Source organism: Schistocerca serialis, chromosome 4 (assembly GCF_023864345.2).
Source record: "Schistocerca serialis cubense isolate TAMUIC-IGC-003099 chromosome 4, iqSchSeri2.2, whole genome shotgun sequence".
NCBI lineage: Eukaryota > Metazoa > Arthropoda > Insecta > Orthoptera > Acrididae > Schistocerca > Schistocerca serialis.
In genome coordinates, this window is record NC_064641.1 from 59,723,662 (window position 1) to 59,740,896 (window position 17,235).

The following is a 17,235-nucleotide window of genomic DNA, read 5'->3' on the forward strand; positions in this document are numbered from 1 at the left end:
TAGCGTGTTGATCCACCTTTGGAATGCAATACAGCAGCGATTCTGTATGGCATGGATTCGACAAGTTGATGGTAGGTTTCTGAAGATATGATGGATCAGGTGCCTGTTTTCAGATCACGAAATTTCTGTATATTATGGGGTGGGGGTTTTTGAGTACAGAGCTGATGCCCAGAAGTGATCCAGATGTGTTCCATCAGTTTCAGATCAGCCAAATTTGGTGGTAAAGAAATCAGGAGGAGGTCACTATAGAAGATTGGAAGTGGGAAACACTGAATGCGCCAAAAATAAAAGATTAAGAAAATGGGAATAATTGTATGGAAGTTGTGTTACAAATAATTTGTATTTAATGAAAAATAAATTCTGATGTTTGGCATTACTATTAACATTTCATCAAAGCACATTTTATAAAGGAACATTTGATACTGAGCATAGACTCCCATGAAACTTAACTTTCGGTAAGGCTGATGTGCCATGCTTCATAGCCAAGGAAATGCTGATGTTCGCTCAAGTTCTTACACTCTGATATTACTTGCACAAGTATTCATAAAGTGCTCTATATTTCACATTAAGAAATGGAATCACAGCAAGGGGGGCCTTCTTTTTCTTTTCATTTCATTTGCTTGATGGTGGAAATTGGGTCATATTTTCTAAAGATGACAGATAATTGAAGTTCTGTCTCTTTTTGAACAAAGAGAACTCAGTCCAGTCTACTTCATCAAAATCAGTATTAGCTAAGGAAGTCAGATCCAAGAAATCTCCTTCACCCATGTTGATTACCATGAAAAGTTTTCCTACACTAGCTTTGGCCACCATATTTTCCAGTTCTTCAGACACCATACATTTAACATTCTTTTCCTTTTTCTCTATAGTGCCAGAACCTTGATTGGAAGGCATGTAATCATGACCATACTCTAAGAACTTGATTTCAGCACTTTCAAAGACATCTTACGAAGCAAGCAACATTAAAGCTATCATCACATGATTTTTGTTTTGTCCAACACAGTAATCACGCAACAAAATGAGTTTGTGTGTGTGAATCCTGAAGTCATAACCTTCAATACACACTACCTCTTTGATCAGCTAGGCCCCATGCCACCTGCACATGAATGATTTGCCTAAATCAGCATGTATTCCCAAGTTATAATCTGAGAGCTGTTGTGAGTAAAACATGCTGCTGTGCCTTAGTGTAGATGTAAACAGTAACTTGTTACAGATCTATGGACACACTCCATGTCTCACTTAAGGGCATTTGTAAACATGATTTTCATCAAGCTGAGCTTTCTCAGTGTTTTCGTGATGAGATTGCAGTGGGAACTTGACAGATTAATCAGAGGTAATTTTAGCCTGCATACTCAGCTTATCACGTAAATAATGTGTGTCATTTCTTGATTTCTCCAATTAAACATTGCTGGAGAATTTCTTGAAGATGGTAGAATAATATTTGTAAGTCATTGAAGAAGTCACCTGTCTTTCTTTGAAGAAGCATACATACAGCTTTTATTTAAGTCCAGGCTGAAATATTCTTTACTTGACCTCCTCCTGTTGTAATAAATTTCTGCTCTAGAAAACTATTAATGTGTGCTTTGATGTGATTCACATCTTCATTGTTGAACATTTTTATGAGCATAAGAATTTGGATGTACCTTCTGCAGTCCTTGTACGTTGTTTCCCCCTTTTTAAGTTTCTCTTAAAGAGTCTGTAGCTGTCGGGAAGGAATTCCTATAATGTCTGAGAACATTTTACTACGTACTTGCACACAGCCTCCTGAACAGTTAGGAACTGTGTAATGCATGCTGGCTTGCCTTCTGCTCTCACAGGGCTGATCATATGTACTGCGACATGTTCCGGCAACAGGAGTTACTTGAATGCACCCAGTTAAGTATGTACCCTGTTGCCCTTCAGTGTATTGGTAAAACTGGACAAATAGAAGCTCCCTGTGTTAGTATAGCAATGATTTGCAGGAATATCTGCATTTACACAACTTCTGAAAACAAACTTTTGTAATAGCAAGAGAATACTGATAGTGAAACTAAAATGGTAATATTCCTTGTAGACATTGTATTATCTAGTGCAAAACACAATACTATACTTCTGGTTCGAACTGAAACAACACGTGTTGCTGGCTGCTTAAAAGTAGCAGCTCTCCCTTTGTACATAGAGTATGGGCTTCCATGAATGTTTAGCTGTGAGTTTCTTTTTAAGTCAACATCATTTCCTTTCTTACAGTATGGTGTTTCCCATTTCTGGTCTTACATTGTGCTCCTCAAACCACTGTAGCACAATTCTGGCTTTTACAGTTCTGGCCTTGTTATTTAGACAATTGTCCTGCTGGTTGATGCTATCATTCTTGGGGAAGATGTGAAGCTTGAAGGAACGCAGGCGGTCTGCAGTAATGTTCTCATAGTCCACAGCTGTCTTGGTGGCTGATTATTTCCACAGGTGCCATGGAAGCCCAGATGAATGTCCCCCATAGCATAATACTGCCCTTACCAGCATGAGACTGTGACACAGTGTATATTCCAACCAGCCACTTGCATTGATGACGGAGTAACTGGACACGACTTCAACCTATCCAGGTATGACCATCGACCTGGTGTAAGAAAAAACACGATTTGTTTGGCCAGACACCATGTTTCCATTGATCCACTGTCCACTCTTGATACTCCCATGCCCATTGCAATCGTTATTGACAATGTTGTCAAAATGGGATTTGTAGTTTACAATGACATCAACATAGCAAACCTTAGGGATAATGTGCTGCAGAGCCCATTTGCAACAATGTAATTTAAACAGTGTGCTCCAAAACAGTTGCGACTAAACCGGCATTGTCATTAGACCTGCCACAGATTGCTCTTTCTCCTGCTTTATTGAGAGAAAGCAAGCTTCTGATCTCCATATTCTGTAATGCACTTGTAGGCTTTGAGACTTTGCACAGAGAGACTAGAATTTTGATGGGACACATTTATTTTTTTCGTATGCATTGTTTAATATTTCCCCTTATGTACACTGTTGTAAGATCAAATTGCATGTAATGATTAGATGGATTGTAAAAATGTCCATGACTTTCACTTCTTTATGGAACTAGCTAAATAATAAAAAAGAGCACCACAGGCTTATGTTGTTGTTGTTGTGGTCTTCAGTCCTGAGACTGGTTTGATGCAGCTCTCCATGCTACTCTATCCTGTGCAAGCTTTTTCATCTCCCAGTACCTACTGCAACCTACATCCTTCTGAATCTGCTTAGTGTATTCATCTCTTGGTCTCCCTCTACGATTTTTACCCTCCACGCTGCCCTCCAATACTAAATTGGTGATCCCTTGATGCCTCAGAACATGTCCTACCAACCGATCCCTTCTTCTGGTCAAGTTGTGCCACAAACTTCTCTTCTCCCCAATCCTATTCAATACTTCCTCATTAGTTATGTGATCTACCCATCTAATCTTCATCATTCTTCTGTAGCACCACATTTCGAAAGCTTCTATTCTCTTCTTGTCCAAACTATTTATCGTCCATGTTTCACTTCCATACATGGCTACACTCCATACGAATACTTTCAGAAATGACTTCCTGACACTTAAATCAATACTGGATGTTAACAAATTTCTCTTCTTCAGAAACGCTTTCCTTGCCATTGCCAGCCTACATTTTATATCCTCTCTACTTCGACCATCATCAGTTATTTTGCTCCCCAAATAGCAAAACTCCTTTACTACTTTAAGTGCCTCATTTCCTAATCTAATTCCCTCAGCATCACCCGACTTAATTAGACTACATTCCATTATCCTTGTTTTGCTTTTGTTGATGTTCATCTTATATCCTCCTTTCAAGACACTGTCCATTCCATTCAACTGCTCTTCCAAGTCCTTTGCTGTCTCTGACAGAATTACAATGTCATCGGCGAACCTCAAAGTTTTTATTTCTTCTCCATGAATTTTAACACCTACTCCGAATTTTTCTTTTGTTTCCTTTACTGCTTGCTCAATATACAGATTGAACAACATCGGGGAGAGGCTACAACCCTGTCTTACTCCCTTCCCAACCACTGCTTCCCTTTCATGTCCCTCGACTCTTATAATTGCCATCTGGTTTCTGTACAAATTGTAAATAGCCTTTTGCTCCCTGTATTTTACCCCTGCCACCTTTAGAATTTTAAAGAGAGTATTCCAGTCAACATTGTCAAAAGCTTTCTCTAAGTCTACAAATGCTAGAAACGTAGGTTTGCCTTTCCTTAATCTTTCTTCTAAGATAAGTCGTAATGTCAGTATTGCCTCACGTGTTCCAGTGTTTCTACGGAATCCAAACTGATCTTCCCCGAGGTTGGCTTCTACTAGTTTTTCCATTCGTCTGTAAAGAATTCGTGTTAATATTTTGCAGCTGTGACTTATTAAGCTGATAGTTCGGTAATTTTCACATCTGTCAACACCTGCTTTCTTTGGGATTGGAATTATTATATTCTTCTTGAAGTCTGAGGGTATTTCGCCTGTTTCATACATCTTGCTCACCAGATGGTAGAGTTTTGTCAGGACTGGCTCTCCCACAGCCGTCAGTAGTTCCAATGGAATATTGTCTACTCCGGAGGCCTTGTTTCGACTCAGGTCTTTCAGTGCTCTGTCAAACTCTTCACGCAGTATCATATCTCCCATTTCATCTTCATCTACATCCTCTTCCATTTCCATAATATTGTCCTCAAGTACATCGCCCTTGTATAGACCCTCTATATACTCCTTCCACCTTTCTGCTTTCCCTTCTTTGCTTAGAACTGGGTTTCCATCTGAGCTCTTGATATTCATACAAGTCGTTCTCTTATCTCCAAAGGTCTCTTTAATTTTCCTATAGGCGGTATCTATCTTACCCCTAGTGAGATAGGCCTCTACATCCTTACATTTGTCCTCTAGCCATCCCTGCTTAGCCATTTTGCACTTCCTGTCGATCTCATTTTTGAGACGTTTGTATTCCTTTTTGCCTGTTTCACTTACTGCATTTTTATATTTTCTCCTTTCATCAAGTAAATTCAATATTTCTTCTGTTACCCAAGGATTTCTACTAGCCCTCGTCTTTTTACCTACTTGATCCTCTGCTGCCTTCACTACTTCATCCCTCAAAGCTACCCATTCTTCTTCTACTGTATTTATTTCCCCCATTCCTGTCAATTGCTCCCTTATGCTCTCCCTGAATCTCTGTACAACCTCTGGTTCTTTTAGTTTATCCAGGTCCCATCGCCTTAAATTCCCACCTTTTTGCAGTTTCTTCAGTTTTAACCTACAGGTCATAACCAACAGATTGTGGTCAGAGTCCACATCTGCCCCTGGAAATGTCTTACAATTTAAAACCTGGTTCCTAAATCTCTGTCTTACCATTATATAATCTATCTGATACCTTTTAGTATCTCCAGGGTTCTTCCATGTAAACAACCTTCTTTCATGATTCTTAAACCAAGTGTTAGTTATGATTATGTTGTGCTCTGTGCAAAATTCGACCAGGCGGCTTCCTCTTTCATTTCTGTCCCCCAATCCATATTCACCTACTATGTTTCCTTCTCTCCCATTTCCTACACTCGAATTCCAGTCACCCATGACTATTAAATTTTCGTCTCCCTTCACAATCTGAATAATTTCTTTTATTTCATCATACATTTCTTCAATTTCTTCGTCATCTGCAGAGCTAGTTGGCATATAAACTTGTACTACTGTAGTAGGCGTGGGCTTCGTATCTATCTTGGCCACAATAATGCGTTCACTATGCTGTTTGTAGTAGCTTACCCGCATTCCTATTTTCCTATTCATTATTAAACCTACTCCTGCATTACCCCTATTTGATTTTGTGTTTATAACCCTGTAGTCACCTGACCAGAAGTCTTGTTCCTCCTGCCACCGAACTTCACTAATTCCCACTATATCTAACTTCAACCTATCCATTTCCCTTTTTAAATTTTCTAACCTACCTGCCCGATTAAGGGATCTGACATTCCACGCTCCGATCCGTAGAACGCCAGTTTTCTTTTTCCTGATAACGATATAACAGGCTTATGCTCAACACAATATTCATTTGCTTCTTTCTTGATCAGTACAGCGTTATCATTCTTACCTTCTTAAGGATATAAGACTGTTAATGTGATGTTTCATACTTTTTCATATTGCTAATAATGTTAAGAGACTTTTAGATTTGACAAATTGTGCTTTAAATTTGATATTGGTTGATTGATGCACAGTTCCTTCATTGAAATGTTGTGTACTCTTGGAAGATTGTACAGAATTTTTTGACTGTCAAATGATCACATAGTTCATTTCTGATTGACATCCATGATTTATTATGAATAAGGCTTTGTGTGATATTCTCTCATGTTTCTGTTGGGGCCAATATTAGTTTGATCTTCTGTGATTTGAACTGTAACAAAGATACTCTCTGAGAGCATGCAGAATGCAGTTTCATGAAGTCAGGTTTTGCTCACTTACCATGTACTAGCAGAAGTTTATGTTGTTACTTCAGACATGACACTGACAGGTATAATTAGAACACTAAGGCACTGTGGACGTAACTTCTTTAGAATGAGTATCTCCTACAGTTTTACCAGATGAAGTGAATTTTCATGTTGGTAAACACGCAACTGCTGTGTGATTTTGTAGCCACTATTGTTTAAAGAACTTCAGATTGTATGCATCTTTTGAATTGACAAAAGCGTGTAATGTAATATATTGTGTTGAACTTTCTCCCAGCTTTGCTTGTATCAAGAGAGGAGCTGTGATAGAAGCAGATAAGAGCATTCACTCACAGCTGAGATTGGTGAATTTCAGTGATGGTTCTCCATATGAAACACTCCATGCCTTTATTAGCAAAACAATGGCACCGTATTTCAAATCATATGTCCAGGAATCAGGGAGAGCAGATAGGTGAGTTTAAAAGAAAAGTTTATTTGGTTATAGAAATGAACCTACGGGTGTTCTGATAATAATGGTAAAATGTGTTGTTCATTACAGAGATGGTGACAAAATGGCTCCCTCAGTTGAGAAAAAAATGGCTGAGCTGGAAATGGGTCTTTTACATTTGCAGCAAAATATTGATATACCAGAGATATCACTGCCTGTACATCCTGTTGTTTCAGCAACAATTAAACAGTGCTTGGATGAAGGACGTAAACCGAAAGTAGCAGACTTTGGTGACAAGGTGGAAGACTCTTCATTTCTTAATCAGTTACAAAATGGAGTAAATAGGTGGATAAAGGAGATTCAGAAGGTAAGAATACCTAGATTATTGTGGAATATGAACAGATTTTTTTTCTCCCTTTCTTTTACTTCATGTGCAGAGTTGTGACTCTGAAATTAAACTTACTCATTTTAGTTGTATGAAAGCCCAGTTAATACTATTACTACTAATAATATTAGTAGCCAGATCTCCAAGTCTTGTACATATCAGTATCATCATTGAAATATAAGATACATAGATAAAACCATAAGAATGGACAGATTACGGAATGTAGAGATTAGAAAGGACCTTAAACAAGAAAGTATGAGAGAAGAAATTGAAAAAAAGAGATTAAGATGGTATGGGCATGTTAAGAGGATGCACGGGCAGACACTCCCCAAAATTATGGAAGAACTAAAAATGGATGGGAAAAGATCTAGAGGGCACCCAAGAACACGGTGGAAAATGAGAGTGAGAATATCTGGAAAGGAGAGGTGTGACCTGGCAGCAAGTGGAGGAAGAAAAGTGATGGGAGGACCGAGCCAAATGGAGAGGACTCGTCAGCACCCAGACCCGGCAGTAGCTGGAGCGGGATCCAGAGATAGATAGATATAACGAGGGTTAATTGAGCACTAAAACATACACAGACAGACAAGCAAGCAACTGCTTATTTCTACCTTTGATGCAATACTCTATTTACTGGAGAAAAAGTGTGTGTTACTAGTGCAAATTACATTTATTTGGGCTGCTTCTAGACTGTTCTTGGTAGCCAAAGAGGCATGTGAATCATTTTGTATCAATTATATCTGGACCATCGACTTAGGATTGCCACTGTTCCACAGATGTTGCTTCACAGTTATAGTAGTATGGCACATTTTTTTAAATGAAAATGTTGACTACTGCATTAAATAAAATTTATCATAAAATAAAAATCTGGAAAGAAAGCTTAGACTTGTGTTCTTTTCCTAAACATAAATCATCTTGTTTGTATATGGCTGTAATTACAGCCAAGAGACTTCTCCAACAAAATTTCTGCTGCCTGTATGTAAGTAAACTATATTCATCCACCTTACAGTGACTCATGGTTCTGGTTCAGCATCAAGTGTGGAGCAGTAAAGTGTTGAATGCTGTGCTCATTGTAGTGTAATTCGTTGTTATTATTGATTACTGTAAGTTGTATCAGTTATTCAAGAAGGCAGCTGTAAAGCCCGTATCCTATCTTCAGGACATGAGATAAACTTCAGTCATTTGATGCTCAGAATAACCTAGTCTTTGCAGTACAAAGAGGAAAACAATCCTCCCATCCCCATCCCCTTCCCTCAGCATTGAGCAGCAACCCTAGCAGGTACTCTGCTTCTGGATGCCATAGGTACACTGACATTTAGGTGTAGCATTAACAGAATTATCGATTTTTCTTTTAATTTTTATGTTGTCCTTATGTTCAAACTACAGCTGCATAAGTTTGGCAGGTCTCAAATGAAATGCTTGAGATTTTTGTTTACCTAGAAAACATTTAGATATTACTATACCGGCTACAGTTGTCACTATGTTTGAGTTAGGAGGTGCAGTGGTTAAGGCACTGGATTAGAATTCCCCATTCTGCCATCGTGAATTAGGTTTTCTATGGTTTCCATAAATTATTTCAGATGCACATTGGGGAATTTCTTCAACAAGGCAATGACAGATTTCTTACAGCATTCTTCTTCAGTCTTTAATGACGATGATATTGATTGAATCTTGACTTTCTAAACTTTCTTTTGTTCTTGCCTGTGTGTTTTTAATCAGTATGTGTAAGTTACTTTTATTGATAGATTTACTTAATACCAATATACTGAATAGGTTCCAAGCAACTTTTAAAATGTGTAATTTTATATCAATTATTTCAGGTAACAAAACTGGACAGAGATCCCTCATCTGGAACAGCTCTACAAGAAATTAGTTTTTGGCTGAACCTTGAGAGAGCTTTGCATAGGATTCAGGAAAAGCGTGAAAGCATTGAAGTGGCTCTAACGCTGGACATACTGAAGCATGGGAAAAGATTTCATGCTACTGTGAGCTTTGACACTGATACAGGTAATTCAGTCTACAAACATTTAAAGAAAGTAAAATAATTTACCAGCCACTGAAATTGTAGCAGAGCTGGTAGAAATAACTTAGAAAGTGCTGTGGCTGGCAAATTAGACCTCCTGCTGTTGTCATAAGTATTGTTATGTTGATCATTTTTGGAGTTTTCCATTTATTCCGTAATTCCTTCAAGATTCGTGGAGGTACATGCCACCTTGGCAAGTAAATGAAAGGCAGTTTTTTTCTTTTTTTTTCACACGTGTTTTGCATCTTTTAGTTATGAAGTGCATGTATTACAGTCCACTGAAGATGCTTCATGAATAAAAGGAGTGAAACACCTATGGCAGAAAATAAACTACTGCCTTTCATTTAATTGCAAAGATGGAACATACTTCCACGAATTTTATTTTCAATTTGAATGAAAACATGTTAAGGAGGTAATCAACTAAATGTTTCTTGATGGGGCAGTATTTTAGTAAATCATTCAGTGTCAGTTGTGTCTGTTCCTAGTGACTTCTGTTACTGGATCAACTTTGAGACAGTGTGTGGAGTAGACAATGTTTTCTAAACTGTGTTCCACAGAACACTGGTTTTCTGCAGAAGATGAGTAAGTGCCCCATAAAAAACTATTAATAATATGTGTTTTTTTCTGACATTTTGATGATACTAATTATTTTTAAAGAAAATAATCAATCTGCGAAAATGTAATGTAGTTGAACAGATAAAACGCACTCACCAAGTGACAGCAGGAGGAAACATGTAAAGGTTAAGGAAATGTGCAAGCTTTTAGACCCAGTGGATTCTCATTTTGGCAGAAGCATTGAAGGGGAAAGAAGACAGGCGAAGGAAAAGAAACTGATGAGGCTTACAAAATTGGGAGAGTTTGGAAAAGTCTCCCAGAACCTCGGGCTGGGGAGATTTAATGGATGGGATGAGAAGGAAAGACTGATCTTGTCCAATAATTCGCCCCTGATCCTTTGTTCTGGCTGACTTTTCTGAACTCTCCCACTTTCCTAAACCTCATTAGTCCTTTACCTTCACCCCTCCTGCCAGGAGGAGAAGCCACTGGCTCAAAAGCTTACAGATTTACGTAATCTGCAGCCACTTGGCTGCGCGCGCGCGTGCGCCCATGCCCGCGCCCACGCGCGCGCGCCCTCGCCCACGCCCACGCGCGCGCCCACACACACACACACACACACACACACACACACACACACACACACATATACATACATACACACACACACACACACACACACTACAGTCTCTGGCAGCTGAATTCCACCCTGGATTTTTCATTGTTCAGCTAAATTATAATTATTTTTTAAACTTTTATTATGGTTTCTACATTTTAGTTATGATACAAAATTAATCACTGAACGAAACAGTTCTCATTTTTTAAAGATTTTATTAACCTTCAAAATAAAGTTTTATCAAAGTACCATGAGAGGAAAAGTTTGGGAATCCCTGGCATAGAAAACAGCTTTTATGACAAATAGTGAATATAAGTGATCTCTGTCTGAAGTCATTGACAGGACATAAACAAGACTTAAAACTTGGCTAGCTTCTGGATGAATTCTGCACCCAGCTAGTGTACACATACACACAAGAGTACCCCCCCCCCTCCCCAAGTACAAACACTTGATAAAGGCCAACACAGTGGTGTGTGTGTGTGTGTGTGTGTGTGTGTGTTTGTAAAAAAAGTTGTAAGTCTTATTTGTGTATCTATCAACAACTCAACACCTCTTCTATTTGGTAAGTTGTTACTGTTGTTTAAATTATTTACATTCTACCAAAACATTTCATTACCAAAATAATAGATGGAGATATTGTGGAATTAGAGGTGCTTTTTCGTTAAAAATTCCTGGATAACTGTTAGTAATCAGTGTTCACTGGTAGTTCACAAGTTAGCAGTATTTAGTTTTGAAAAGTGATGAATATTCAGTATGTTAGGATGGTTAGTGTCCAGAAATGGCACAATGAGCCTACCTTTCCTCCTCAAGATGTTCAGTGTGTTGAGATCAACAGTCTATTGGACATAAATAACTATCACGTGAAGTGTACATTTTTCTTTTCTGTTTTTTATCTATAAAATTTTTATTACGTGGTAGAAAATATTTTATTTTGACAGATTAATGAATTTACATGATGATTATGTTGTGGTTTCAGGACTTAAACAAGCTTTAGCCACAGTGAATGATTACAATCCATTGATGAAGGATTTTCCAATTAATGATCTACTGTCTGCGACAGAATTAGACCGTATTCGGTCTGCTGTTCAGCTCATTTTTTCACATCTAAGAAAAATCCGATCCACAAAGTACCCTATCCAGAGAGCGCTAAGGCTTGTAGAAGCAATATCAAGAGACCTTGGCTCACAGCTGTTGAAGGTATTCACACTTCAGTAATGAATAAAAGCATTGTCTAATAATAAATGTGCATTTTTGTAGAAACAAACAATAGTAAAAATGTGAACTAAAAATATCCATTTGTATGAGTTGTTGAGGCTGGAAGAACTTACGTTCTGAATGAGAAGAGAGGTATAGTTAAAACAAATATTAAATAAGTGTTTGCATTTCCTTTATTCAGTTGTTTATTATGAGGCTGAGAAAGTAATTAGTGCTGTGGAATTTTATGCCTGGAGACTTGATGAGATACCCATATTTCATTTTATAACCTGCTGTTTGGTTAATAAGACAATAATTGAAAAGCTTCAGTTACTGATACATGCTAGCATTGGCTAAGCTGGTACACTTGTTTATCTTTCTGTTCGTGTGTAACCCATCATTGGTTCCTAGATGTGAGTACTGTCTTAAAGAGTAGTGCAGTTAAATGTTGTGATTGGTAGTAATATCTTAAAAAAGATGCGAAAGAATCAATTGTAATGCTATCAAAGGTAGAAATAAATATTGTGTCGTGAGAATTAACTGTCTAAATATGGTATACGAAATACTGAACTGGGTTTTTAATACATATAGGGTGACTGGGAATTAGTTAATATTCTCCTCCTAGAATACTGTTTTTTATACTGTGTGTCTGGGATGCTGGAAATTGCAGGCGTAATCTCTTATTATTAGATTCTATGAAGCCAGCAATTGCTTATCTTTGTTTTTAATGGCAGCAATAGGCTTTCTGAAAAAAACAACTGAGATAACACAATTTTTTGATGAGGAAACATTAAGCAGATTAAAATAAGTTTCCTTGTATGTTAAATTATTCTATCACAAATAAATTAATTCTACAGGTTACTGAATGATTTGTACAATGTGAAACAGTTTTTCATAGAGACTGCTTAAAAAGGCTATTGTGCTAAACTTGATTGAAGAAGCATCAGATCACTCAGATTCGCCACTTGGAAATGCAATCTGCCCCCCCCCCCCTCTCTCTCTCTCTCTCTCTCTCTCTCTCTCTCTCTCTCTCTCTCTCTCTTTGTGCTGCGTATTTTGCATCTTAAGTCTCATGTCGCAGCATTGATATAAGGATGCATATAAATGTGTGTTGGGCATTCCACTTAAAGATTCATATGTTGATCATATTTGTTTTGTTTCAGTACATGGCAAATTAATAAAGTGGTATTGAGAGAGATACATATACACCTTGTACATAGTTTACCTTTTGTTGTCTCTTATCATGAATGTGCCAAATTTATAGATAATTTTGTAAAAAATAAGTGTTCTTGTGTTTATCCAACAGGTTAGTAGTGGAAAAAATTGATCATTACCCCTTTTCTTGCAAAACTTTATTATTTTTCTAGTCTTTCTTACATTGTGATACTCTGAGTGATGAATGAAAGAAAAAGGCTGTTTTGAAAACTTCTAGTATATTAGTATAAAATCCCATTTTTAGGACATTGGCTACCAAAAGCAGAACATTTTTTTCAATGCAAGAAACTATAAGAAATTCACCTTACCTCCCATCTGTTTGTTTGTTTGTCGTCCTTTGCATTTTGGTTGTGGTCATCTTTTTTTCTTTAGAAGGCACATCACTATTCTCCGTTGGACATCAAAAAGTGAGAGATTCTCGTTTGGGTTAGCAATTCGGTATGCATGCCATGTGTTTACCATGCAGATATCAATCCTGCAGGTGAATAGTAGCCACTACAATTTCTTTGCTCTTATCCTCTTTTTATAAAATGATGTACTTGTCCAGTAGATCAATGCCACCTGTATTGGTGTTGTATTCTTCAATAAGATGTAGCATTGTAGTAGGTATTTGTGATTTGAATACTGTGATTATGGAATTATGCAAGTTAGCTCATTTATTACCCTCACACCTTATGGCTCCTGTTTGCTGTTGTCTAGTCACAGTATGATGAAAATAACCACCAATTCTAAGTCATCAGCTTCATCTTCACTGACTTTATAGGTCACCAGATCTGATAGAACTTAAACTGTAAGTCCACACTGCCTGTTTCTATCCTATTGGAATCTTAACATGTGAAAGGGAATATTTCACTCTACTACCTAACTCTGAAGAAAGTCTTATACAATGTAAAAAATAAAAACTGAACAAAATAAATAGTAATTTTTATATGGGAGATTTATATACAGTAATATGGCAATCAACAAAGGGGTGAGGATGTAAAATGGCATTTTTCCATTATTATTGCACACAAAATAAACTGATATTGCACTTCAGGAAGTCAGAGGTATACTGAATGCAACATGGACATTCGTATCTTCATAAAAAATACACCCTGACAACTCAACAACAATGCGTTGTGTACAGAAACTGCCAGCACCCATGCAGTGCAGTCAGTTACAATGATAGAAAATAATTATTCCCATTCCTAAAGTAAGTTAATTAGACAAAAATATTTATTTTAAATTTGCAGGCATTATAGCTGTCAATTCAACCTCTAGGTGGAATAATCGGAGGGAAAAGTGCATTTGTTTATGTAGAAATAAATAAAATATTTGAATCCCAAAAAAGGGGCAGTGGTAAATAATGGGTTAATGTGATTTCCAATTTTACTACATAAGGTATCAACATAAATTTAAACAAATGAGATTTATGAATGGAACTGGAGGAAGTTGAATGTATCTGCCACACCTCCATGCAAGTTGCAGAGATTCCAAATAGGACAATAGTGTGTTAAACAGATCATTTTGAAAATTATATTCATTAACAGATAATGACTTAATATTTACAGACTTGTGTGTTACAATAATTGGATATCCTCACATAGCAAATTTTCTGTTTGTTCAGTCGGTTGGACAAGAACAGTGGTCTTCATCTGATTGTCCTGCATGCCTAAACAGAATTTTCCTGAATGCTGCTTTAACTATACATTGACTTGTGGAGTGTTTATTTAGATGTAGCTCAACTTGTGACCAACAGAAGTGACAAATGGGTACCCTCCATTTGATGGTTAATTTGACAGTTGTGTAGAATTGTGAACGTCAATGTAGCTCTAATTTTACTTAGTATTGTTGACTAAGAAATTGAATTAGACTTTTTTGTAATCTTGAATTGGTTTTGTGCAATTTCAAAGTTTGAATATACACACGGTCCTTACACTACGCTATAACGTATTATTTACAGACATGATATTATTGTCAGTGTTTGAGGACTTTTTGTTTTCAGGTTCTTGGAACACGTCGTCTCATGCACATTCCCTTTGATGAGTTTGAAAAAGTTATGACTCAATGTTTTGACGTTTTCTCTACATGGGATGATGAATATGATAAGTTGCAGAGTTTGCTGAGGTAAGGAAAATACCTTTATATATACTGCAGTGGCTCTACCCTGAGCGCCCGGCAAATAAAATTAAACTTCAATTGCTAATCGTATGACCAGAAAAAAAGTGTGTCAGTGCACCACTAACAATAAGATAAATGGGAAGAATGTAGCACTTTAAGCAGAACTGTCACCTCTGCAGTTGTAGAACTGGCACAAAATGTAATGTTATGCTGTTGTGTTGCTAGCAATGGATCTGAGGGATGCCTTATTAAGTGTGAGTTAAAATGGCTTTTGTGTACTGTGCCATGTCAAAGTAATCTGAGTAAGAAACTGCAGGAATACTGAAGGCTTTTATAATCATTTGTACAGTAGCAATGTATATGGGGTGAAGAATTACGGCTTGAAATGGCTTATTCACAGTTCAGTAACAGGAAAACTTAATGTGAAAGAAGGGGGGGGGGGGACCATTGTATAGTTGGGAGGGAGAGCCAGATTTGCTCATAGGAAGCATTGTGGAAAGAAGAAGGAGAGGAGGAGTGCCAGTTTATTGGCTATGCTGTTTAAGTGTGGTACTGAAATAATAATGCTGTATGAAGAAACAGTTTTCTTCTGCAAATCTCTGAAACTACAGTGTGGAAGAATGCCTCGGGATTAATTAATATAATATAACTTTGTGGTTTGTTGGTGACATTGTCATTCTGTCACACACACCTGAGGACTAGGAAGAACAGTTGAACAGAATGGATAGTGTCTTGAAAAGAGATTTTGAAATGAACATAAAACAATGGTAAAAGAATGTAGTTGAAGTAAATCAGTTGATGCAGAGTGAGAGACTAAAAGTAGTGATGAGTTTCGTTATTTGGGCAGCAAAATAGCTGATCTTCCCCACATCCATTTCTAAGAACACCAAGCATTCGGCTGAAGAAAAGACAGCCATACACAGCCTCAAAACCGATCCTCGCCTAATTATCCTACCTGCAGGCAAAATTTCTGTCACTGTCGTCATGAATCCTTGTGACTACCTTGTGGAAAGCCTTTGCCAATTGTCGGACTCCTCCATCTATAAACTCTGCCGGAGTTATCCCATCCCAGAAGTGAGCATAACCTCCAGTGCCTGCTTATAGCCTTAGGCACTTCCAAAATTAACAAACCCAGCAATATTGGACACCCTATTGTAGGTGGTTATTGTGCCCCCACTGAAAGAATTCTGGCCCTTATTGATCAACACCCCCAACCAATTGCCCAACATCTAGCCTCCCATGTCAAAGATGCCAAACACTTCCTTCAACAACTCTTGGCCATCCTCAACCCTTTACCTCCTGGATTGCTACTAATCACATTGACGACATTTCCCTATACACCAACATCCCTCATGCCCATGGTCTTGTCGCTGTTGAATGCTACCTCACTAAATGTCCTGCAGACCTCAAACCCACTACATCATTCCTCATACATCTTACTAACTTTGTTCTAACATACAGCTACTTCTCCTTTGAAGGGAACTTATACAAACAAATGTGTGGCACAGCTGTGGACACTCCTGTGCCAACCTGTTTACAAACCATCTAGACGAAGTCTTCCTAGCGTCCTAAAACCCCAAACCCCTGTTCTGGTTCAGGCTGATTGTGATATCTTCATAATCTGGACTCAGGGTCAAGACATCGTATCCTCAGCCATTTACATCCTCAACACCTCTCCCATCCACTTCACCTGATCCTCCTTAACCCAGTGTGCCATCTTCTTAGACACTGCCCACTTCCACTCTGATGGCTCCATCCACACCTCTATCCACATTAAACCCACAAACTACCAACAGTACCTACATTTCGACTGCTGTCATCCCTTCCATACAGCGTGGACACCCAGTGACAAAAACTCCCTCGCCCAGTATGCCGAAGGCCTCAAAAAGCCTTCACAGGCTAGCACAATCCCCCAAACCTAGTCCACAAAAAATCTCCTGTGCCATATCATCACACATCCTCAATCTCAAGAACCAGCTACAAAGAAGTGCCTCTCTTTGTCACCCAATACCACCCTGGACTGGGGCAACTGAACCACATCCTTTGTCAGGGGTCTGATTATCTATAGTCATGCACTGAAATGAGGGACATCCTACCAGAGATCCTTCCCACTCCTCCTAAAGTGATGTTCTGTCGCCCAGTGAAGCTCGACAACATCCTAGTCCATCCCTATGCCACTACCAATTCCATCCCCTTGCCAAAGGGACCATATCCCTGTGGAAGACCCAGGTGCAAGATCTGTGTAATCCACCTACCCAGTACTTCCTATTCCACTCCTGTCACAGGCTTGT

General features: G+C 38.1%; 1 protein-coding gene across 3 annotated transcripts in view; it reads left to right on the plus strand.

Moving 5' to 3' along the window:
* The window catches only part of LOC126474868 (dynein heavy chain, cytoplasmic), a 231,166-nt gene that overhangs the window by 16,947 nt on the left and 196,984 nt on the right, over window positions 1-17,235 (plus strand). For all 3 annotated transcript variants that reach the window (XM_050102347.1, XM_050102348.1, XM_050102349.1), the window contains exons 3-7: window positions 6,713-6,886; window positions 6,974-7,229; window positions 9,065-9,251; window positions 11,412-11,632; window positions 14,829-14,950. In XM_050102347.1, the coding sequence (XP_049958304.1) occupies window positions 6,713-6,886; window positions 6,974-7,229; window positions 9,065-9,251; window positions 11,412-11,632; window positions 14,829-14,950 (960 nt within the window). The remainder of the gene's footprint in view (window positions 1-6,712; window positions 6,887-6,973; window positions 7,230-9,064; window positions 9,252-11,411; window positions 11,633-14,828; window positions 14,951-17,235) is intronic.